We start from the raw sequence: 25941 nt of genomic DNA, 5'->3' as shown, positions 1-25941 counted from the left end.
CACCGCCCTCGCCCTAATCCCCGGTTCGGCCAGGAGTCAGCGGTTGAGTTACTTGGCTGAGCGCCGGCAGTGCCTTTGAAAGGCGGCGGGAGGCGGCGAGCGCGATGGCGAGCTTGGGTCTTCTGCTGAGAGTGCTGGTCCTGGTCCTGTGCGGGGCGGCGAGCCTTGGGCTGTCCGCTCCTCCCGCCCCCACCTCCAAGAAGCCCATCATCGGTGAGGAGGCGGCGGGGGCCGGGGGCCGGGACCGCGGTGGGCGCTTCCAGCAGCTGTGCTTCGGCGGCTACGTCCTGTCCTGGAAGACCCAAGTTCAGGGTTAGGATGTGTGCCTTCCTGTGTAGCACAGGGGCCAAGCCATCATTTGGATCGTGCTGAAATATAGCTAATTAATGCCTCGTTGATTTCCTCAACTCCAAGGCTCTTAAAATTGGAAGGGAGGAAGGTGCACTGTGAAGAATCCTGCGGATGGTTTTCTTGTTTGTACTTAGCTAGGAATTTCTACTGATCAAATGGATTCTGTACATGCATTATCTTTATTAAAATTTCACTGGCAGAGGGCGCATTTCGAGGAACGATGCATTATAACGTATAAAAATCGAATTGGCTAGATAATCAAGAAATAATGGTATACCTTGGTCTTTGTCATCTCCAGCAGAGGAGGCCAGCAGCGGCTGGTGTGATCCTCATGGCAATTCTATTCGGTGTTAAAGTGAAGCATGTCATTTTTCGTTTTCGACAAATGTATGTTTTAAAAAGAGAGTAAAATCAATTTGCATTGCCAGAATAGACATTTGATACTGGGCAGGGGAAAGCAACCCAGGAGAAATCAGCCCGGATCTTAAATTTGCAGAAAGTAACTTGTGTGTGGACAGTTAAGATGGTCTCATTTTAGCTGTAGTGTTATGCTTTTCGTATTGTTTTTTGTGTGTTCCCCCCCCCGAAGATGGGCACTGTATTGTGTAACTAAATAGAAAGTAGATGGGCATTTTTTCATGTATTTATTGGTTGTGCCCAGTTTTCAAATGTGTTGTGTATCAGTATTTGGAACTCGGAATGCCTTATTTTATAAGCTACTTAAAACAGTGGTTAGATTCGCCCAGGGGAATTAACTCAAAGTATAATCGCATGTAGTGTGCTGGGAACTGTGGGTGCAGAGGGGAGGGAAAAAGGAAGGAAGAGGAGTGGTTGGTTTCTCTTTGCTAGAAACAGTGGTTTCTAGGAAACAAGTCCAGGGTCAAATACAGAAAAAGTAAGGAAGCTTTTGGTTTACCCTGATCAGTTAAGACAACATAGTTAACTGAACACCTGTGTGCAAGGCACTGAGTTAGAAGTGCAGAGGATTCCAAGAAAAGAAGCCGCGAAATTCATGAGATGGCCTCAAAGTATGGGTAGAATTTTGGTCCCATTTTGAGGGGCGGGAATATAGCCGAGCTCTTGTCCCAGGATGGAGAGGGGGCGGGGGAGAAGTTGGTGGAACTTACCTGCTCTAATGTACTTTCCTCCTTTCTGGTACCTTGTGTCCACATGTCCCCTGCCCGCCTTTGTGGCACCTCATCCCTGCCTGCCCTGTAACCACTGCATTTCCTATGACACTCCCTAATTCTTTCCCTGCCAAATTGTTACTGTCCTTAATAAGGACGATCTGACCGCTCCCTGAGGAGAAAAGCAGTCTTACTGAACAAAGTTTGGCATGTGGCATATATGTTAACTGAGTGCCTGATGAATGCCAGTTGTTGTAAGAAGCTGGGGATACAGGTGACTGACTGATAAGGACGGCCCTGCCTGTCAGGTGGCCTACAGAGACACGGAAGGTGTTCCAAATGGTGAAGTAGTGAGCGGTACAGGCACAGGTATCCTCTCCGGAGAGATGTGTTTTGATGTGTCCTGGATGCCAGTGCTGTGCTGGGGCTGAGGTTTCAGAGGTAAGAGGCAGCCAGAGTGGTAGGTGGGCCCAAGCATCAGGGTCTGTAGAGTATGTGAAAGTTTAGGAGCCCATCGAAGTGCTCAAGCAAGGAGGTACCCCCTGCTGCTTTGATCTCTCTGTCTCTCTCTCTCTCTCTCTCTCTCTCTCTCTCTCTCTCTCCCTGATTTCCTTTCCTGTCACTTTGTCCCCTTGCCAACACAGGACTCTAGTCACAGGCACTCCTTGCAGTGGGTCAGGCACAGAAGTGACTCGGGGTCTTTGCACTTGCTATCCCTCACCCTGGAACCGTCTTCCTCCAGATATCCGCATGTGGCTGACTCCCTCACCTCTCTGAAGTCCTGCCGACAGCGTCATGTTCTGCCTTCAGAGAGAGGACTTGCCTGGCCACCGCCTTTAAGAGACTTTCTTCTTTCCTATAGACTGGAACTTACCCAATCCTTCTTTCCCCAAACACACACCTTCTGCTGCTGCTTTACTTTTCTTCTCGGCTCTTACCACCAGCCGTCACACTATTGTTTACCCTTTTGATCTTGTTTACTGTGTTTCCTCTCTTCTCTCCCTTCCGCACACTGGAGTTAAAGCCCACAAAGCAGGGATTCGGTTTGTTCAGTTCACTCATGTGTCCCCAGCACCTAGTTCAGTGCCTGGTATATAGTGTGATTCAGTAATATATGCCAAAACAGTGAATGGTGATATCATCAGATTTCTTTCCATGTGGAGAACTGGTTGGAGTTGGAAGGCAGTTGTTTAAGAAAGGATGCAGAGAGACCTTTTAAGGGGCTATTATAATAGTCTGGGGTCGGTGGGACGCAAGATATTAGTTGCTTGGATTAAGGTGGTGTGGATGACGTTGGAGAGATATGAATAGAAGATATTTTCACTCCTTTACTTTGTTGTCAAGGAAACGATGTGCCTTAGAGTGTGTGTGTGGGAAGGGAGAGGCCTCCTTCTAGACTGAAGGATCTGTACTCTGAAGTTGATTCTAGCTTTTGTGAAAAAGGCTGGTGCTATTGTAGACCTACTTTGGGGGCTTATTTGGCCTCCCTAACGAGGCAAGAGAGAAGGCTACTTAAAACTCAGATCAGCCTCCACTACTCCTTCCCCAAATTCTATAGATGTGCTTTCAGGAGAAGCTTCATATTTAATTCTGTGAATTAAATGAGTAGAGTAGTGACATTTCTAGGGTGATGTGTTTCAGTTTCTGAGCAGGAAAAAAGGAAATTGCTTGAAACTGAAACTTTTTTTTTTTTTTTTTTTTTGTAATTTAGGAATATTAATGCAAAGGTGCCGTAGTGAGAACATGAAAATCCTGGGAAAATACTATATTGCTGCATCCTATGTAAAGTATCTGGAGTCCGCAGGTGCGAGAGTTGTACCCATAAGGTATGATTCGATATTTTTTACACTGAGTAATAAAACCTACAACTGCTGTTTCATCTCTAAAATTATCTTTTATCTCTAAAATGAATGCTTTCTCTCCTATGATCACGTCATTCAAGTGTGTTAACATCACACCTGATTTTTGTCACAACATCTAATGCTTAGGAGTCTCATTAAGTCGTTTAAAGTGTGAAGCTCTGTGCGTCTATGATATCGTTAGACGTGTGGCATTTGTATTAGACAGAGAATGAAATGAGTGACCTTTACCCCCAGAAAAGGTGATCCTCATCAGACATCGTGAAAGTAATGGAGTGAAAGCACCTACAGCTTCACCAGCTTCATCCCGTAATATTAGGATAAGGAAACACTTAGGGAATCGAGGAGTGTTCTAGAAGAGGACGTTTAAAACACCTTTGCCCTCTACTCTAGAAGTTTGGAAATGACTAATACAGCAGTGTTGCGTCCGTATAAATTACAGGTATTGCAATTTTAAAGGAGGTACATTATTTTAGTGGTATAATGACCTAGAATAATAAAATGATTCATGTCATATTCATGACATGACATGATAATAAATGATGCATGTCATTTTGATTTGGAAAGAGTTGAATTTTTTAACAAAAACCTTGTAAGCATTGATATTATCTTATCATCCAAAATTAGTTATATTTTAGGGTCTTCCAGCACCCTCATCTAATCCATTATAAGTGATTTCACACACAAAACACAACTATTTGCTCCGGGCAACTTGTTTTTGTAAATAATTGAGCATTAAAAAATTGTGACAAAGAAAAGTCCTGCTCAAAAAGAACATTAATACTAAAAATGCAAATATTACAGTTTTGAGAATGGTACCACCAAATGGTTTTATGTTTAGATTCATAAGGATTGTCTTTTTGCTTGATCTTTTACATTTAACTGTCTCTACTCCAAGATGAACGTTCGCTTTTGACATTAGCCTTCAGTTTTTTAGCAGCAGTTCTAATTTTTCAAATGAAATCTTATTTGGAACCCAGATAACAGCAGCATTTTGGAGCTGAGGCAGAGGCTCTGGACAGTCCTTAGGACAGTGTTGCAAAGTTTTGATCCTGGAAGCTTTTTCTGCAAGCTCTTCTTTTAGGACATAGTGCTGATAACACAGTGGGAGGTGGAGAGTAAAAAGGCAGGTAGGCCAGTTCAGAGGTGGCTGCTAGGTGTGAGTAGGCTAGGTGTGAAGTGAGAAGGACTTGGCTTAGAGCAGTGGTTGTAGGATCAATGGGTAAAAAAAAAAAATATTCTTTAAAAAAATCAGTAAGACCTGACGAGTAATAGAATGAAAGGGCACAGGGAGGAATAGATGAGAATGACAGAAGTTTTGAAATGGGAAATTTTGAAACTAGGGAAGTTTTGAAACTGATGATTTGTAGAATACTGGGACTTAAGACTGAGATACTGAAAACGTGACTGTCAGCATTCAGGTTAATTTCCAGCTTGGGTTCCCCAAGTTCACTTGAAGGTATATTGCTCAGAATTAGAATCATGTGATCCTATAACAACAATGTAACGCATGGCAGCTAAATTCCCAGAGGAACCTGCAGAGGATTGCCTAATGTAGAATGAGACAAGTGATCACACCGATAACATTGGGTTCATTTCTGAATTTCGGATGCTGGGGACCAACTTCTGTAGTGTAGAAGGGAAAAGGAGGAGGATGGGAGACCTAATCCTGGAGCAGTTGAAGAAGTTTGTCTCTGGTGTCCTTCCTCCTTGTCTGCTGCCTTCGCCCTCAGGTGCCCAGTGCACTCAGGTTATGATGGTCTTCCGCCACAGGACTAGTGAGACCCACAGAGTGTCCCTCGCCTGAGAGCTGGCATGTCGCTGCCCACAGGCTGCTCTTGGCTTAAAAATGTGTTTCATTCACGCAGTGCTTAAAATATGTACAAATCAGAAGACTTGGTAAAAGTCTGAATTTTTGGCTTCCTTTTTTCTTTTCTTTTTTTTTTTTTTTTGCGGTACGCAGGCCTCTCACTGCTGTGGCCTCTCCCGTTGCAGAGCACAGGCTCCGGATGCGCAGGCTCAGCGGCCATGGCTCACGGGCCCAGCCGCTCCGAGGCATGTGGGATCCTCCCGGACCGGGGCACGAACCCGTGTCCCCTACATCGGCAGGTAGACTGTCAACCACTGCGCCACCAGGGAAGCCCGTCTTCGTTTTGTTTTGAAGGCAATTATCTGGAGCTCATTTTAAATGGAGCACGTGCTCTCCGTTGGCAACAGTGCCTGTCACTCCTTTTCACGTTGCTGAAGCTGTGTCATTTGCCCTCATTGCCAGACTTTCGCTGTTTTCTTTAAAAAGAATGTATTGAGAGGGTCTTTTGTTTCAAGAAAGTCTGATAACATGGAAGCACCATCTGTGTTCAAAGAATGTGACCTGGTCTGTTTTGCCTGCAAGGCCTCTGAGGCGCTTAAGTTTATGACACCCCCTGCCCCCAACCAACAGTTAAGCCCCTTAATAGTGATAAACAGGGCCCGAAAATTCAGTCATGGACAATGGGGGAGCCATTTACTTAGAATGACTGAAGTGACTGGGGGCCGGCTGCATGGCTAGCTGGTAGGAGCTCCTGGAGTGCAGCCGAGCGATCTGAATCCATTTTGGTTCCTCATGGTGGTAGTTGGCCCTCTGGTTTAAATATCCATGGGGAAGATTCTGGGTCCCTGCTGGTTCCTTCTTTGTTGACACAATCTGGGGAGATTGAACTGGCAGAATACTGGGACTCACATTTCATCTTCCTGTCACTTCCCAAGTCACGGCCACCTGCCCATTTATCCCCTATTTAAGATAGTGGTAAGCACCATTGCAGTGTCACCCACTGCTTTGTGGCTCTCTGCCAGAGGAGGATTATTATGAATTTCTGAACAGCACAGCTTATTTGGGCTTAGAGGAGAGCCTAGAGGAGTTTTCTGGCAAAGCACAGCTATGTTCTGGGCATCATAGGTATCTCCTTAATAATGGGAGAAGTGTCCTAACGCCCTCTAAAACTTTCCTGTGGGGCAGAAATGGACTGTGGTTGATATTTGCCTATTTCTTTTTCGGCAGGTTGAGAAGGCATTATGCCTTTTTATTCTCTTATACAACCAGAAGACTGCTAAACGTAGAACAGATCTTGCAGGAATTCATAAATAGGATGCTCTTTTCCCTTGTTCTTTCATTCTGTCAAACTTCTGGAAGAGTAACCTGTCTTACCGTGACATAATTCAAGGTTGTAGCTAGTTGTCACAGACTAATCCCATGGGTTTTCTCTGGAGAAGGGAATAAAATCATCAATAACGTGGTGATTTAGGAAAGCCTTACCAGATGTTTGATGAAGGGGACTTCAGAATAATTACCTGGGCAAATTAGGCCCATCTATAGGGACCTGCATGCAGTCTGTACCACCTAGATCTGAACTCTTCTGACTTGTGAATACACAGTAGTTCCGAGACCTTTGCAGTTGGCAGTAGGGGTGGGTTGAAGCAGGGACTTGGCATTTATATTTTTTGCCAAAGCTTCCTGTAGTTAAGATAGGTACGCTAATAAATCTCTCAGTCTTTACTTAAAACTATGGAATATCCTTACCTTTTTTTTTTTATCTTGGCTAGCAGAGAAATTACTGGTACCCAAATCTCGTAGTCTTTAATGTTTTGCATATTAACATGTACCTCACAATATCAAATTACATTAGACCAGAGGAAAACATGTTTACTTGTCTGATTAGCAAAACAAGGATATAAGTATGTGGCTTTCGCGTAGTTTGAAAAAAAATGCCTCTAGGAAGGCAGAGGGGTGATGTAGTCCAGTATTTAAGAATTATTTTTCACCCAGCTTTTAAAAATTAATGTGGTGACTTCATTTAGAGGCTTACTTTTCTTCTTAAGTTTTGGAAATGGATGTTTTGTAATTATTTTTATTGTTTTCAGGCTTGATCTTAAAGATGAAGAGTATGAAAAGCTTTTCAAATCTATTAATGGGTAAGTTGCCAACATTGGTTTAATATAGTGTAGGAGGTCTAAGCAATGCAAAGAAGTACATATAAATTTAGTATTATGTTTCTATGTAGCTATCTTACAGTGGTGTAATATTAGTTTTCTGAGTCGAGAGGTGCGGAAGTCCTGCAGAGAAAAGGCAGGTTAAGAAATAAATGTTACACAGTAGACAACATACAATTTTTTTTAATGTGCAACATAGTCTTTATTCTTTTAATGCTTGTCTTAAATGTTTTGAAGCCACTTTGGAGGCCGTGGCATACTGCTTGCTTAGGGGATGTATAAGTCTTAAGAATGAGAATATTAATTGGTTATTTTTCAGAAGGTGACTTGGATAGAACTTGGAAAAAAGTTTTATATCCTCCAGCTTCTTCGCAAAAGATATGATTGCTTAGCTCACAGGAAAAAAAAACCCTCTTAATCATATGAAAAAATGTGCAACATTACTCACAATTAGAGGAAAGCTAATTATAGCAATTAAAAACCATCAAGTCAGCAAAGAGCAGAAAATGTGCTCGTACTCTGTGGTGAGGCTGTGAGGAAACAGTGTTCTTATCCTTTACTTACAGGAGTTGTTGTTCCAAATAATCAATAAACAGTTATTAAGGAATAGAAGAGAGTTTTATTTGAGCCAAATGGAGGACTATAGCCCAGGAAGAAAGTGCTCTGGGAAAACACGGTTTTATATCTTGACAGAGCAAAGAACGTACATCAAACACAACAGGGGTACATTCCTTCAAGGTTTTGACAGACAGATTAGCACATATACAGCGAGTCGGCATGACCTTGGTGTCTGGTCTTTGAAGGACTACTAGCATGGGCGTCATAGGAAGGGGAGACATTTATCCCTGTCTTCAAAGTGGACTTTTTTGAAATTTCTGGATAATGCATTATTTCCTTAGTGGTTAAAGCAGTTGTACAGCACTTGTTTGATGCACCATAAGATAGGCTGTTCTAGTTAGCATAAAGTTCAAGCCAAATCATGTGTAAGCCAGGATGATGTCCCCATACCTCAATAGGTGAAAATTTCTTCCATCAGGATGTAAGTTATATAGTCTTTTGGGGGCAGGTTTTTTTTTTTTTTTTTTTTTTTTGCGGTACGTGGGTCTCTCACTGTTGTGGCCTCTCCCGTTTCAGAGCACAGGCTCGGGACGCGCAGGCTCAGTGGCCATGGCTCACGGGCCTAGCCACTCTGTGGCATGTGGGATCTTCCTGGACCGGGGCACAAACCTGTGTCCCCTGCATCGGCAGGCGGACTCTCAACCACTGTGCCGCCAGGGAAGCCCTTGGGGGCAGATTTACAGTATCTATTGAAATTAAAAATGCACATACCATATGACCCAGGAAACCCTTCAGAAGGAATTTTATTTTACAAATATAATCACCCCTTTTAACATATACACACTACTATATATAAAATAGATAACCAACAGGGACCTACTATATAGCATAGGGAACATACTCAATATTTTATAATAACCTATAAGGGAAAGTAATCTGAAAAAGGATATATGTACATACATACATATACATACATATATGTATAAAAAAATGAATCACTTTGCTGTATACCTGAAACTAACACAACATTGTAAATCAACTATACTTCAGTAAAAAAAAAAAAGGGGAAAGAAAAATGTAATCCCCCCTTATGTGAAGACTTAGGCCCAAACATATGCATTGTAGAATTGTTTGAAATACTTCTGTTTTAGAACCCATCCAACAGTCCATCAGTTGGGAATTGGATTAAAAAAATAGCTTATATGCATATAATAGAATATTATACACAGGTGAAAAATGAGGCTATCTATAGATGTTGCCCCAAATCACTATTGTTCTGTGAACCATGTGATAAGAAGCAAGGCACATAGTGGTGTGTATACTACCATTTACTTTTGTTTTTAAAGTTGGGGTGAGGAGATATGTATAACATATATGAGGTTAACATAACAAATTTTAATGGTGGTTATTTCTTTTTTCTTTTTTTTTTTTTTTTTTTAGAGAACACCCAGCTTTTTTTGAAATTAATTTTTGTTGCAGTGAGTCTTAGTTGCAGCAGGTGAGCTCCTTAGTTGTGGCTTTGTAGGCTCCTTAGTTGTGGCATTCGAACTCTTAGTTGCAGCATGCATGTGGGATCTAGTTCCCTGACCAGGGGTCAAACACACGTTCCCTGCATTGGAAGGCAGATTCTTAACCACTGAGCCACCAGGGAAGTCCCGTTATGGTGGTTATTTCTGATCAGGAGTGGGATGGAGGGAGTCTATTTTACTGTAAAGCTTTTATAAAAAGAACTTTTTAAAAATTTTAGAAAACTGTTCATTTATTACTATTTTTTTAAAAAAAGCTATGTTCAAAACAGTCGTTTGTATTCACCTCAGTTTGGATCAGTAAATATTTACAGTAAAGTTAGTTCAATTTAGTGAAACATTTACAATGCCTGTTATATGCAGTGTACTTTAGCATGGACAAAGATAAATAAGTCCAGGAGAGAGTATATGGTAGAACCTCAAAAATATACAGCAGACAACGAGCAGGACTCTAATGCCACTTCAGAAACACCTTTACTGAGCCTTGTATGCAGTTTTTATTTGGCGGGGGTGGGGGGGGGGGCGCAGGGCTTGCAGAGATGAAAAGGCAGAGCCTTGCTTTGAAGGAGTTTGTCAATCGAGAGGGACAGTCAAGTTTTACTTTATGAATGGACTTTGAGATTAAACATACCAAGTTTGTTCAGAGGCAGCTTTTTAAATACTGAGTCAGTGAAAAGGGAGAACTGCTAATGAGTTTTCATTAAGCCACTTTAAACTGTAGGGTTTTCTGCTTGGTTTTGTGGCAGATGTTCTGCCTTATAGTTTATATATTTCCTACTAGACCATGATCCTACTAACAGCAAAAATTACCCATCTTTGTCTCTGTGGGCTAATACCTATTACTGAATGAACACAGTCTCAAAAGTGATATTTCACATATCTCAAATTCATATTTAAGTATTTTCAAAATTTTTAATATATTTAATCCAACCTTTGTAATCTCTTTTGAATATGCTTAGTTACTTTAAGAGCTTTTTAGAGTTAGTTTAAAAAGTTGATATGAAAACTTAAATATTTTTCTATCTCTCTCCTTTATGGGTAGAGTAAAATAAAGTCAAATGTCTGTGACTCTCCCCTTTTTTTTCCTAGAATTTTTTTAGAATGGTAATTGTGTTCTTTTTCAAAATTTTCTAACACCATTCTTATTTCTGGAGAGATTTCAGGGTAATAATAATAAATTTAAAATTCCATGGATGTTTAATTCTAGCCTACTATATTTTTATGACTAGTTTGTTCTTTATTGTTAAAACAGATTTTTTTTTGTGAGGTAAGCCTGACTCATGATTATGGACCTGCAATTGATTTTGACATCTCTGATCATCTTAATTTAAACCTAGCTATACTTGGAATTTTATTTCTACTTGATTTCTAGCTGTGTGTACTCTCCTCCCCTCCCCCCATTTATTTTACTTTAATTTATCCTCACTGTATTTCAAAAATAAACTTGTTTATCCAAGAGGTTTGGTAGAATATGCACAAGTGCATTGTTAACTGCAATAGTTTACAAATGGGTGGGATTGTAAATATTTTGTATTTTCTTTTTGCCTTATTTTTCTCATTTTCTCTAATGATCTTGCTGCTTATGTAATAAGGAAAAGATGTTTTAAAATAAAAAGATTGTTTATTTTCTGGGAGTGGGGAGGGGTTGAAATGCACCCTGTTTGATGTTGTTTCAGGATCCTTTTCCCTGGAGGAAGTGTTAACCTCATGAAGTCAGGGTACGCCCGCGTGGCCAAAATATTTTACAAGTTGGCCATACAGGTAAGCCTCAGTTATTTCTTATTATTCCAGGTGAGTTTTTGTAATTTTCCACGAGGATAATTCTTTTTTTGAGCATGTGGTAATACTTCCTGCACAATTACCCTAGTCTCATCACACCGTTAACTTTTTTTTTTTTGCGGTATGAGGGCCTCTCACTGTTGTGGCCTCTCCCGTTGCGGAGCACAGGCTCCAGACTCGCAGGCTCAGCGGCCATGGCTCACGGGCCCAGCCGCTCCGCAGCATGTGGGATCTTCCCGGACCAGGGCACAAACCCGTGTCCCCTGCATCGGCAGGCGGACTCTCAACCACTGCGCCACCAGGGAAGCCCACACCTTTAACTTTTGAAGTGCCTGTTCTTTTCCAGCCAGTGGCAGCTCTTGCCCATTTTCTCTGTGCTTCATTTAATTCTGGGCTCCAGGGAGCCTTCAGAGCCCTGCTGGCCGGCCCTCTCTGTTTGAGCTCATTAACGTGAACCAGGCCCTCATGGTGGCTGAGTAAGCTGTCTTCATTATTTACTGGGCATTGTTCATGTGTTGCGTTTTATGTTTTTTTTGTTAATTATTTTTTTTGGCTGCGTTGGGTCTTTGTTGTTGACTGCGGGCTTTCTCTAGTCGCGGTGAGCGGGGCTACTCTTCATTGCCATGCGTGGGCTTCTCAGTGCAGTAGCTTCTGTTGTTACAGAGCACGGGCTCTGGGCACGTGGGCTTCAGTAGTTGTGGCATGTGGGCTCAGTAGTTGTGGCTCGTGGGCTCTAGAATGCAGCCTCAGTAGTTGTGGCGCACGGGCTTAGTTGCTCCGCGGCATGTGGGATCTTCCTGGACCAGGGCTCGAACCTGTGTCCCCTGCATTGGCAGGCATATTCTTAACCACTGTGCCATCAGGGAAGTCCCTGTTCATGTGTTGTTAATTCTCATCTCCTCTCCGTGCAGTGACTTGCAGAGCCCCTCGATTTCTTTTTAGTCTCCTAAAAAGACTGCTCCTGCCTTTGCACCATAGCTCAGACCCTGGCTATTTCTCCCCTGAACTGTTAACAGCAATTTTCTAACTAATCTTGCTGGCCCTACTATCTCCCCCAACCTTAAATATTTCCCTAAGAAACTGCTTTTAGCATATGAGATGCTTGTTTGAAAACTTTTAATGGCTTGGCTCGATGACCTGTAGCCTTTCATAGTCTTTGAGTCAAGATATATAGTGTGTCCACAGCTCACCTTTCCCAGACTTTGCTTGTGCAGGTGATTGCAGCCAGGCTGGTATTTCCAGCACATACTCTGTGTCCTTCTACTTTCAGATCTGCTTAGGCTGTTTCTTTCTACCCCGTCCCTAATTTGTGCCTTAGCCAGCTTTTCAGGGAAGCCCAGAGACAGAATATCTTGAAGTTAGCTGTTCATGTCTCATCAGATTGCATGGTTCTGACACCCTTCGAGGCATTCCTCATTTCATATCATATGGTTCCATGTATTTAGTACATGCTCAGTGGATACTTTTTGGAAAAACTAGCGAACAAAATTGAAATTTTATAACATGAGTGATTTAAAATGCATTTGGAAAGCATATATATGAACATTATAAAGCCACTCTTCCTTTGCATATAGAGACTCATGTAACTGGCTTGTTCAATTAAAAAAAAAAAAAAAAAAAGGAACCACCTAACTCATAAGACCCAAAGGCCTATTTAAAAAAATGTAATTAGGGCTTCCCTGGTGACACAGTGGTTAAGAATCCGCCTGCCAACTCAGGGGACACGGGTTCGAGCCCTGGTCCAGGAAGATCCCACATGCCACGGAGCAACTAAGCCCGTGCGCCACAACTACTGAGCCCGCGTGCCACAGCTACTGAAGCCCGCACGCCTAGAGCCCGTGCTCCGCAACAAAAAGTAGCCCCTGCTCGCCATAACTAGGGAAAGCCTGTGCGCAGCAACGAAGACCCAACACAGCCAAAAATAATAAATAAATAAATTTTTAAAAATGTAATTAGCTACTTGAAGATTTCAAAGCAAAGAAAAAAGCTTAGCAACCTTGAACTTCCATTTAGCTGTAGCCACTGGGGTCCACAGGCCCTGATGAAGAAGCCCTGAGAAGTGATTTCTGTGAGATCTATTTGGTTTCACTCTGTGTCCTTTGCTCTGCTGATCACAACAAACAAAAGACGTGGTCCCAGCAAGTGGGGATTTAACATTTAGTTCAGAAATCAAATTTGGTGCGCATATGGAAAGAGAGAACAGTTCAATCCTCTTTTGTGTTTACTGTAAGTGAATGCAGTAAGACCCTTCAACATAACATATACAATTCTAACTTCTAAAAATAAAATTTTCCAGACTTGCATATAAAAGTATTAAAATCCTATCTTGAGATAGGAAGTATAGAAATTAATGCTGTTCTATATTTTTCTCATTGAAGAACAGAAAAAAACTCCCTAACAATTTCCTCATTTAAAATGAGTTACTGTTAGGTTATATTTTACAGTCTATGCAGGAAAACCACTGCTTTTAGAAAAGTTACAAAACCCATTTTTGTAACTATCGGCACATATGGGTTTAATCTTTGGTTGATCAGAAAATTCAGTCTCTGTAATGCTTCTCCCCAGTCACACTGGTTGTTGTGATTTCCTCTGAAGAAACCCAGTACATTTGTACTTTTTTAGTTGACAACTTTTACTCTCTGAAATTTTATTTTACTTTTGCTTGTCGACTGTTCCTTTCCTTCCAGATCATGGCTTTTACCTGATTTAAATCTGATTAGCTGAAGGTGGTATAATGCAGCTGTTACTATAACTTCTGAGATAATGGAGGAAAGACTTCCATTCAGAGTATGTTCAAAACCGGACAGTCCTTTAAAGCAACAAGATTTGTAGAAAATGTATAAATAGGCATTTATCTAGCATTATCTTTGATATTTACAGTCCCTGAATGTTACATGTGTTGTTTGGTAGTTGACTGGCAAATGTCTGTATCTTTCCCAGCACAACTGAGTTTGGATAGTTTGGTTAATTAAACCTGAACTATTATGTGGGAGCTTGATCTAAGAGAAATTAGGTGATATCCTGCTGATAGAAGACAGAGAAAGTGATAGCCTACTACTCTTGATCCTGGAAAACTCCTTAGAAATCCATGTATACCTCAGGTGCCAATCTTGTATGACAAACCAAATGTATAATTTTTATTTTGAAAAGTTTGAGTAAGCTTAGTTTTCTCTTTATTCTGCACAGGGTTTTGATAAAGGAGACTATTTTCCCACGTGGGGGACCTGCCTTGGATTTGAAGAGCTTACGTATCTGGTCAGTGGAGAGAGCTTATTAACCCTCACAGATACTGTTGGAATTAAAATGCCACTGAACTTCACTAGAGGTAAGAATTCTCTTTTGATCCTTAAAAAAATATTAACTGGGCAGGATTAGTAAGTTGCAAATATCAGAGTAAAAAAAATGTTCATAACATTTGTTAATTTTTAAATTATTTACACAGGCTGAAGATGTGGATGATCACTTTTCGTACTGAGTTATAAAGTTGGCTTAAGGAATTTTGAACGTTGATAACTTATTGCTTCTAGTGACGTCAGGACAGTGCATGATTAAAAACTCTAAAATCAGACTTGGTTTTGAGTCCTAGCTTTGTCACTTCTGCCTTGGGGAATCATTTAACCTCTCTTAGCTTTAATTTCCTGATTTGTAAAAGCGTTTACCTCTTAGGATTTTTTTGTGAGGATTAAATAAGATAATGTTTTCCAGGTACTCTGATAAGCACTTTAGATATTACTCTAATAAATGTTAGCTATTATTATTATAGTCAGCATTTTTCCCTTGGCTGTGTACTCTGTTCCGATCCCAGCTAGGGTGCACTGCAATTCCATTCTAGTACTAACAACCTGGAGTTAGCACAGACTCCAGTTAAAGGTTATCTCCGTGACTAGACTGCCCTTATGTCTGATGCCAGCCATGAGTCACACCCCCAGGCCACCCATACGTCTGATCAGCTGGCCATGAATCTTGGGATTCCCACAATCCCCCTCAGGTCTAATAATTAACTGGAATGACTCTCAGAACTCAGGAAAGTGCTATGTTTGCAATAAAGAGTTTTACTGTAAAGGATCCACATGGGACAAGGTCTGTGAGGGAATATAGAACTTCTTGCCCTCTCCCTGTTGAGTCAGGGCACGTCACCCTCCTGACACATCAATATGTTCACCAGCCCTGTAGCCCTGGTGAGCTTTGGTCCTCAGAGTTTTTATCGGGACTTTATTGTGAAGGCATGGTTGATTAAATCACTGGCCGTGTTATTGAACTCAATCTCCAGTCCTTGTCTCATCCCTGGCGATCAGGCTAGCTCAAAGTCAGACCTACTCTAGAAGTCCAATGCATGTCCATTGCACTACATAGCCAGGTAAAGTCAGACCTGCTATAATCACGTGGTTAGTTTTTCTGATAACCAACCTCATCCTGAAGCTGTCCAGGGGCCACCTTGTGTCACCTCATTAGCATTACAAAGACACACCTATCAGTCAGGAGATTCCAAGGGTTTAAAAGCTCCCAGTCAGGAACCCAGGACAAAGACCAGACAAATTCTTTATTTACCAATCTGTGTAAATAGATAATGATTCTTGTAGGTTACTTGATTTCTGAATCATCAGAATTGAATGCTACCAACCACTCCTGTTCTCATAAGGATTTTGGATAGAAAGTAGTAGTTGTTATACATAGAATCTATAAAATGCTCTATACTTTTCAAAGCTCTTTCTCACATTATCTCACTTAATTACTGCAAGAATCCTGTGGGAGGTGTATGTATTAGGTCAATCTCTTTTGGTTGTATGTGGTTAAAACCGAGTTTATACAAAAAAAGGAATGAAATCCGCTGAAGTAAGGTATCAGCGGATTTTTATCATGTGGGGCTCTGGGATTCTAATGGAAGCCATTGCATCGTGAATGAGGGGTTCATTTAGGGACAGCTGGCATTAGGGCCTTGAACACCATCAGGATTTTCTTAACCCTTTGCTGGTGTATGTCTGTGTCAGAGTCCAGAGCCTTCATTGAGGTAAATTGCTTCTTTTGATCTATTTAGTGAGTAGAATTATCTTGGCCTGGTTAGTGTTTTTTCCTACGTTGTTGGTATTTTTAACCGTTTAAGCCCCAGATACCTTTGAAGATGTGTTAAAAGTTCTGGGTCGTTTCCTGAGTAAACAAATATATACACATATGGAAAATTTTACCTCTGTTTCAGTGCCGTCTAGAGAACCCATTTCAAAATGCTCTGCTTACTCTATGACCAGCCTGCTCATTATCCCGTCTGAAGAATGTCAGTTATTCATGTTACAATTCTAGAAGAAAAGTACTTAAGTATGGAACATATTTGGAATTGTGTGTTAAACTTATTTTGTGCTTGACTAGAATACTTCTGTGGAAACGATATGTTTGCATATCATTTAGTCATCTTGATTATGTCTTAACAATGGCCTCTCTCTGGCTGTAGATCAGTGACTTCAATGGATTGTATTTTTTTGTGTTTAAATTATTTCTTTTTATGCTTCAATTATTTCAGGTCCACTGCAGAGCAGAATGTTCCAGAATTTTCCTGCTGACTTGTTGCTGTCATTAGCAAGAGAACCTCTGACTGCAAATTTCCACATGTGGAGCCTCTCTGTGAAGGTATCACATTAATAACGCAATGAAATTAATGCATTTAGATTTACTACAGAAGTAATTATTTTGTTCTTATTTTTGTACTTTAGAATTTTACAATGAATGAAAAGTTAAAGGCGTTTTTCAATATATTAACTACAAATACAGATGGCTATATTGAGTTTATTTCAACAATGGAAGGTACGTATCACTGCATATGTACACTTTATTTTACTTATTATATTTATTAATTTTGATTTTATAGTTCTCTTATGAATAACCTCATGTTACTTTGGGGACTGAAGTTAGAAGTTAGGGCATTTTTGGAGACAGGAGACCTGTTTTGCCCATGTTCCAAATCAGTTGTGGTTTACCTGGGTCACCTTCTATGATAGGGTGATGAAACAGGGAAGTGAAGAGTAAGGGGAGAGTGGATGAAGAAATAAATGGAGAAAGTGATTTCTGTTTCTAGCAATACTGCAGATTAAGTACGTGCTGCAGACAACGCAAAAAATGTGATTGACATACGGAAAAACATCTTCCTAAGTAAATACATTGATGAAGTGACAGTAAGAGTATTCAGGCCCCAAACCGCAGGAGGTAAGTGGAGTGTTTAAACCAGCCTTATTACTGAGTCAGGAGCGCTCGAGATGAAGCCCAGGAGCCCCCTCCCTGGAGAGCACCCCCATGGAGCAGGACTCGGAAGGCTGGACCCTCAGTGAATCCTGCCTGCAGAACTGCAGGGAGAGTTTGCCATCCTGAACCGTAGCGCTAAGGGGGTGGGCTGGTAAATCAGTAAGCCTCGAGTGTTTTCATGACAGGCCGGTCTAGTGTGGCCCGCGCTATACTAACTGGGAAGTTCGGCACATCTTAAGTCAAAAAGTGTGTTTGAAGTTATCTCGGACTGGTAGTGCCTCAACGTGCGTGGCAGAAACAAATATCAGTAGTGCTCTCTGGAGGAACCTGCATTTATCCGGGACTTTTAAGAAGTTTCCATATGAGGTTTTAAGGAAAGTGATTGGTTCACAGCCAAAACATCACAAGTGCACAAGGAAGCAAAATACCATGAATGAGAGCTTGCAGAAGCAGTAGGTGGTCTTTCAGCTGGTGAGACTGATTGGCGCTACTGGCGAGGCCCGAGCACTGGACTGGAATTAACTGGGATGAAGCGGAAGTAGTTCACGCTATTCACAGGTTGTGGCCATGTCACTGGCTCTCTTGTTGGGGGAGGTCAGATGTCTGAAGGTTCAGAAACCGCACCTCCCCGGAATTCTGGGAAGGCTGATGAATCCAGTCTGAAGTGAACCACTCTGAACGTATCTCTCTAACCCTGTCCCCTCCTGTATTTCTTACTTGAGTTGACAGCGTTATCATTCACCACATCATCTAGTGTGGGCTGCCCTCATCCTCCACATCTAAGAAGTCCGTGCCACTTTCTACTTCCCAAATCTTTCTTGGGAATTCTTCTTCCCAAATCTCTCTATTCCTCCTGTCCGACTTCAGCATAAACCACCTGCCACCTGTGTTGCCGCAGGAACTCCTAACTGTTGCACAAACCTGCCTTCCAGCTGGTCACCAGCAATGCCCCGAGATTCCAGTCTGACCACATTGCTTGGGGAGAAAGCTCCTCACTGGCGCTTCAGCACTTGGAGGGTGGAGTCTGGATTTCCCAGTCATTTACTCATGGTCTGCCCCGCCTTCATCGCTAGCCTGGATTCCATGCACCCTGTTCAGTGCACACAGTCCTCCACAGAGCAGCACTTCTTGCCCCTGTGCTTTTTCTTAGGTTCTTTCCTCTCCTCTGAAAAGCTTTCCTTCCTCCGCATTCCCTTCTGCTGATGACCTCTTAGCTAGCTTTAAGAGCTCAGGTCACTGGGCAGCTCCTGGAGCCCATCCCTGCCCGTTATCCTTTCTCTCCACATCCTCAGTGCTCCTGCTTTATACTTGCTCTGCACGTCCTAGGAATGTCTCTTTGCAGTTACTTGCTCATGTTCTATCTTTCCTCCTAGGCTAAGAGCTCACTGAGAGCTGGGACTCTGTCATTCTTTGTGTTTCCAGGACTTTATGGAAATCTCAGTAGATGCTGAATAGATGAGTAATTATTTAAATGAAAGAATTTTGGCTTGGAAATTAGGGAATAGGACTTCATGTTGGTTCTGTTCCTGGCTATGTCATCATACCAGGCTCATTTGAAATTTTTATCTTCTGAAAGTTTTCTGACACCTACTGGATAGAAACACTTGAGATGCTCCTGTTTGCACATTTCCTTCCTGTTCTTGATATTTTGTTCTAAATCAGTGAGCCAGGGCATGATTCCTAGAGTTGTCAGGAACCTGCATTGATCTTTTATTGACGCAGTTTACAAAAAAAGAGTAAATCTCAACTTGTTTCTGAATGTCAGTGTGTATCTCTGTCCTATCCATTCATCTATCTATATATCTATCTGAAAAATCTTTATTACAATTTATCACTTAGGGTATTTCTTTTTTTAAATAAATTTAATTAATTAATGTATTTATGTATGTCTGTGTTGGGTCTTTGTTGCTGCACGCAGGCTTTCTCTAGTTGCGGCGAGCGGGGGCTACTCTTCGTTGCGGTGCGCGGGCTTCTCATTGCGGTGGCTTCTCTTGTTGCGGAGCACGAGCTCTAGGCGCGTGGGCTTCAGTAGTTGTGGTGCGTGGGCTCAGTAGTTGTGCCTCTTGGGCTTTAGAGCGCAGGCTCAGTAGTTGTAGCGCACGGGCTTCGTTGCTCCGCGGCATGTGGGATCTTCCCGGACCAGGGCTTGAACCTGTGTCCCCTGCATTGGCAGGCAGATTCTTAACCACTGCGCCACCACTTAGGGTATTTCTTATTCTAAATAATACTTTTCATATCTCAAAGAAATACATTAGAAGATCTGCCTTTCAGTTACCTATGTGTAACAGTTAATTTCCTGGTCATCCAGCCCACGGGTCTCCTGCTGGTGGCATCACATGTGGTTCAAGACAGAGAAAGAGAGTACGTCACAAAGAAGGAGGGAGGGGGGGAGGGGCGCAGTGGGGAGGGATGGAGTAGACTGACCGGAGCTGCTTGCTGGTAGGTTGTTTCCTCTTGTGAATCTAGACTGAAGAAGCCTAGGATAAAATAGGCTTCCTTCTTCTGACGTGATCTCTCTCAGCAGAATCTCATGGGATATGAGGGCAGTGCCCTTTTCCCTAGATATCTCAACTTTTGGATAATTCATTTCTCTAAGTATCTCCCCATGGTAGTCAGGGTTATAATTTCAAAGCAAAAATAATAGAGGGAGGATTTTTTTTTCAATTAAAATGAGGAAAGGCATATGTGAAGAGAAAAAGAGATGAGTATAGATATTTCTCAGAAGGTAAATATTATACATATTTTTTTAATTATGGAATTTTAAAACCATATTTAGAAGTAGAGAGAGTAAGATAATGATCCCCTGGGTACCTTTTTCTAATTTCAACCACTATCACATTTATGTGGCCATTCTTGTTTCATGTCTATTTTCTCCTCATACCAGCTTAGTTTTTGGAGTAAATCCTAGGGATAGTATCATTTTTGTATATAAAGATATTTAAGAATTCTAAAAATAAGTGAAGTACATTACCAAAAGTCTTCCACACCAAATTTAAACTTTTAAAAACTATTTAAAAATTGGCAGCATGAAACCATGAACCTTTCCGTAGACTGAGCGAGAGAGACACAGTTTAGCCTGAGACTTACGTAAAAGGACACTAAAGATGCTGGCGTAGTTCATGCTCATGTGAATGTCATTATAGGAGGGGATGAAAATGCGGTATGAAGTGGGGGGAAGAGAGTTGGAGAAGAAACTTGTTACCAATCAGATGTGCACTTGACTGTTAAGCTGGGATATATTCAAAGTCTCAGTTATTTCTCTCTACTCTGATCACCTAGTAAAGGGAATCATATTTCAAATTATAAAAGGTTATAAGTCAGTGAAACATTGTATTGTGAACTTTCACATTGACTATTAACTGAAATTGTGTCTGAGAGAATGCACAGTTTAATTTTGTCTGACATTGGGTGTTATAAAAATAATGTTTTACACAGGATGTAAAACATAATTTAATTGTAAGTAACATCCCTGACCATTGTTACTACTTAATACTCACCAGTCTATGTTCTTTGTGCAGGATACCAGTATCCAGTATATGGTGTCCAGTGGCATCCAGAGAAAGCTCCTTATGAGTGGGGAAACTTAAAAGGCATTTCTCATGCACCTAATGCTGTGAGGGCTGCATTTTATTTAGCAGAGTTCTTTGTGGCTGAAGGTAATACGGGGCAGGGGTTATAATTTTGTCACCCTAGTGTGGTTTTGAAGGAAATTGCCCTCATCTGAACTTCTGTGTACTTTTACTCTATAAATGTTCTGTAGGTTTAACTTTTAAAAAAACTAATTCATGTGAAGGCCCTGAAATTGAGATATTAGTCATTCAAATCAAACCAGGACAGTTATTTCAGTTAACAGTACTGTACAGTCTAAAGTGGGCTGATTTCCTGAACAACAGCATAAAGATTGTTTTGTTTTGTTTCCTTGAGTGCTTTTTTTTTTAGATTCCCCTCCAATTACTCTTTTTAGGGATAATGATTTAATTATGACATTCTCTGAGAATTAGATCTTACTTTTCCAAGACAATTATGTAAATTGACTCTATGCTCATCAGTCTGTGGTCTTAAGGCTGCCTATCTGTAGGTATTGGCACATTGGAGAAAGTTAATACGCTTTGCCTGCTTTTTCATGATGAAAACACAGACACAGTCATGCTATGTTATGTTTGTGGGGAAACTGAGAATTTGGTTATAGATGCTTGAGTTTTAGTTGAGTGATACGGGTGTAAGACAGAGCTACGAACACAACTTGCAAGGGATAGGGTGTCACTCTGGCAAGTCGCGGCCCCGGGAGGATTTCCCTGAGCTTTGTTTGCATCCTCTCTTCACGCTTGCCCTGAGGTTTTATCAACCCTCCGTCCCCACTCGCAGGTAAAGTGCCTCCTCCTGAGTTCACTGTGGTTTAGAATTGTGCTCCGTTGAATGGGTCGTTTCATTACAAAAGCCCCAAATTAAAAAACAGTTCTCCCATGTGTAGTGTTAGTCCCAAGAAACATCTCCATGTCGTGTGTGTAGGAGTAAATGAGGACAGCAGGGCGCAGAGCAAGGCTCTCTGCAGCAGTATCACAGGAACGGCTACGTGGCCTTCATTGTCCAGCATCCCTCTTTCTAAAAATGCCACGGAAGCCTGTATTTACCTTATTTTGACTTTAGGGTAGAGTCTGAGCCCTCACCCCCTCACACCTGAAGTTTAGCCGTGCGACTTCTTTGTGCCTCCTTGCTTTTCAGATTTCTGCCTTACCTGGGGGAGGTGCCTCCCTTCTCCCCAACCTCAGCTTTGCCAGTGTCTCCATCCTCTTGAAGTGTCTTCCTGATTAGCCTATAAAAACTTCTGTGTGGTGACTAGACAAGACTTCTTGAGCGTTAGGACCTTGCCTTGTGGATGTCGCCATCCCCAGGCCCTGCATCAAGCCATGCACACAGTAGGCGCCTAGTAGACATTTGAATGGAGGGGGAGTGAGCACCACGTGGGGTCTGGTGCGGGGTAGGCACGGCTGCTGTCAGGAAGGCTGTACTCCAAATCAGGTGCTGCTTCATTTGGGGGAAATTCGGTAAGACGTTTCTCCTTTTTGCTGGTATTATCCCACTTAATAAGGCTGATTATAGGAAGAAATATTTTAAAGTAGCCTTTTGAAAATTGTATCCTATCTTTTTAAAAATTAGCGCTTTCTTTTTCTTGCAGCTCGGAAAAACAATCACCATTTTGAATCTGATGTTGAAGAGGGCAAAGCACTAATTTATCAGTACCGTCCAGTTTATACTGGGAACATTTCTTCATTTCAGCAAAGTTATATATTTGATTGAAAGCCTTCAATGTGTTAACAGAGAAATTTTGATTAACTCCATGATTAAACTGTTGTAATAACTTGTTACTCATGATGATAATAGAAGGCCACAGAGATTCCGTTTCTATGATGTGACTGGCTCTGATTCTTCATTCAGTACATTTGACTATTTCTATCACATTTGATAATCAGTCAGTGAGACAGATACATAATCTGAGTGTTTTTCATGGAAAAGCTTTCTTTTATCTGAAGATTAGAAAAAAATAAATCTATTGAAAATACAGATATTTTATTTTTTCTAACTGATTGATTCTGGAAGTACGTACCACTCCCTACCCATCCACCTACCTCATCCTTGCTGAAGACTCTTTATTTTTTTATTAATTTTTATTGAGTTATAATTAACGTACAACATTATGTGAGTTTTAGGTGTGCAACATAGCGATTTGATATTTGTATACGTTATAAAATGATCATCACAATAAGTGCAGTTAATGTCACCATAGGAGATTGTTACCGTGTCATTGACTGTTTTTTCTCTGTGTATATTACATCTTCAGGACTTAACTTATTTTGTAACTGGAAGTTTATATCTCTTAATCCCCTTTACCTACTCTGCCCTACCCCCTGCCTTTCTCCCCTCTGGCGACCACCTGTTCATTCTCTGTATCTATGACTTTCTGTTTAGATGTGTTTGTTCATTTGTTTTATTTTTTAGATCACACATATAACTAAAATCATTCAGTATTTGTGTTCCTCTGTCTGACTTATTTCACTTAGAATAATACCCTCCAGATCCATCTATGTTGCCACAAATGGCAAGATTTCATTCTTTTTTATAGCTGAATAATATTCCAGTGTGTGTGAATACATAATGGGATGTATACATATATATGGAATATATATACATACATATGTGTATATATACATATGTACATATGTTTGTATATATGTATATTTATTGGGTTGGCCAAAAAGTGCCTTCAGTTTTTAAGTAAAAATAAAAGACACACTTTTCATTTTCACCAAGAACTTTATTGAACAACATATTCACCCTTTTATTCCACTACCTTCTGCCATTTTTCAGGCAACTTCATAATTCCATCTTCCCAGAACATTTTACCTTTTTGAGCAAAGAACTGTTCCAGGTACCTTTTACAATCTTCTGGGGAATTGAAATTTTTTCTATTAAGAGAATTTTGTGAAGACCTAAATAAATGGAAATCCGAAGGTGCAATGCCCGGTGAATACGGCAGATGAATCAGAACTTCCCAGCCAAGCTGTAACAGTTTTTGCCTGGTCATCAAAGAAACATGCGGTCTTGCGTTATCCTGATGGAAGATTACACGTTTTCTGTTGACTAATTCTGGGTGCTTTTCATTGAGTGCTGCTTTCAGTTGGTCTAATTGGGAGCAGTACTTGGAGTTAATCGTTTGGTTTTCCGGAAGGAGCTCGTAATAGAGGACTCCCTTCCAGTCCCACCATATACACAACATCACCTTCTTTGGATGGAGACCAGCCTTTGGTGTGGTGGGTGGTGGTTTACTTCACTTGCCCCATTATCTCTTCTATTCCACATTGTTGTACAGTATCCACTTTTCATCGCCCACCACAATTTGTTTTAAAAACGGAACATTTTTCTTAACGTTTAAGTAGAGAATCACATGCGGAAATATGGTCGAGAAGGGTTTTTTCCGTTTAGCTTAAGTGGAACTCAGACATCAAAACAACATAACCAAGCGGGTGCAAATGATTTTCAGCCGTTGATTTGGATATTTTGAGTATGTCGGCTATCTCCCACGTGGTATAACGTTGATTGTTCTCAGTTAATGTCTCGACTTGATCGCTATCAACTTCAACTGGTCTACCTGACCGTGGAGCATCATCCATTGAGAAATCTCCAGCACAAAACTTCGCAAACCGCTTTTGACATGTTCGATCACTCACAGCACCTTCTCCATACATTGCACAAATCTTTTTTTTTTTTTTGCGTTTCAACCTTTCTTGAAATAATAAAGCATAATATGCCGAAATGTTTTTTTCTTCCATATTCAATATTAAAATGGCTACACAAAAATTTGCCAATTGTGCTAAGTTTTTTTTTAATGCACTTTGATATGACAGCTGTCACGTTAAGAATCTAATAAAATTGTTTTGAATGATGTTAAAGACAACTAAGTGCTACTAGAGCCATCATAGGCAGAAAAGCAAACAAACATTTTGGCCAACCCCAGTATATGTATATGTGTGTATATATATATATATATATATATACATACACACACTGCATCTTCACTCATTCATCTATCCATAGACACTTAGGTTGCTTCTGTATCTTGGCTATTGTAAATAATGCTGCAGTGAACATGGGTACATAAATCTTTTCAAATTAGTGACCTTTGTTTTCTTCAGATAAATACCCAGGAGTGGAACTGCTGGATCATATGGTGGTTCTAATTGTAGTTTTCCGAGGAAACTCCATCCTGTTTTCCACAGCGGCTCCACCAGTTTACATTCCCACCAACAGTGCATGAGGGTTCTTTTTTCTGCACATCCTCACCAACACTTGTTCTTTCTTGTCTTTTTGATAACAGCCATTTTGACAGGTGTGCGGTGGTATCCCACTTGTTTTTTTTTTTTTTTTTTTCGGTATGCGGGCCTCTCACTGCCGTGGCCTCTCCCGTTGTGGAGCACAGGCTCCGGACGCGCAGGCCCAGCGGCCATGGCTCACGGGCCCAGCCGCTCCGCGGCATATGGGATCCTCCCAGACCGGGGCACGAACCCGTATCCCCTGCATCGGCAGGCGGACTCTCCACCACTGCGCCACCAGGGAGGCCCCCACTTGGTTTTGATTTGCATTTCCCTGTTGATGAGTGATGTTGAGCATCTTTTCATGTGCCTGTTGGCCATCTGTATGTCTGAAGACACTTTAAATCCTATCTCTAGTTCACTGTGATGTATTCCTCCTCTGAGTCACTGGAGTAGTGTGGTGCGCGCGTGTGTGTGTGTGTGTGTACACACACATATTTCTGTTTCTGCTGTTTCAGCTCTGCAGTTAAAGTGCACTCCTCTTGAAAGCAGAGTGTGTGTTTTTATCTCCCACAATGTTCAGCACAGTAGGTCTGTAATGTTTGTGATCATTTGTGAATGTATTTTCTTCCATGGAAAATAATTTGAATGCTGTCGTATATTTACCTGGTTATATTTTAATATAGTTCTCAATCTGTGTTTCCCTCTTCCACCCCTCACCATCCCATATACCCTCACA

General features: G+C 41.2%; 1 protein-coding gene across 2 annotated transcripts; it reads left to right on the top strand.

Annotated features, from left to right (window-relative positions):
• Positions 1–22798, top strand: GGH (gamma-glutamyl hydrolase). 2 transcript variants are annotated; one of them, XM_060115930.1, is made up of 9 exons: positions 1–213; positions 3190–3304; positions 7235–7285; positions 11064–11148; positions 14353–14491; positions 16679–16785; positions 16869–16959; positions 20913–21050; positions 22571–22798. In XM_060115930.1, exons 1-9 carry the CDS (start codon positions 105–107, stop codon positions 22690–22692), a joined length of 957 nt encoding a protein of 318 aa, XP_059971913.1. In that variant the 5' UTR covers positions 1–104; the 3' UTR covers positions 22693–22798. The 2 variants fall into 2 exon arrangements, with proteins under 2 accessions (XP_059971913.1, XP_059971914.1); XM_060115931.1 differs by lacking the exon at positions 20913–21050.
• The last annotated feature ends 3143 nt before the right edge of the window (positions 22799–25941 follow it).

Source organism: Mesoplodon densirostris, chromosome 13 (assembly GCF_025265405.1).
Source record: "Mesoplodon densirostris isolate mMesDen1 chromosome 13, mMesDen1 primary haplotype, whole genome shotgun sequence".
NCBI lineage: Eukaryota > Metazoa > Chordata > Mammalia > Artiodactyla > Ziphiidae > Mesoplodon > Mesoplodon densirostris.
The sequence above is the reverse complement of the archived record's forward strand: the minus strand, read 5'-3'. Positions and strand labels throughout refer to the sequence as shown.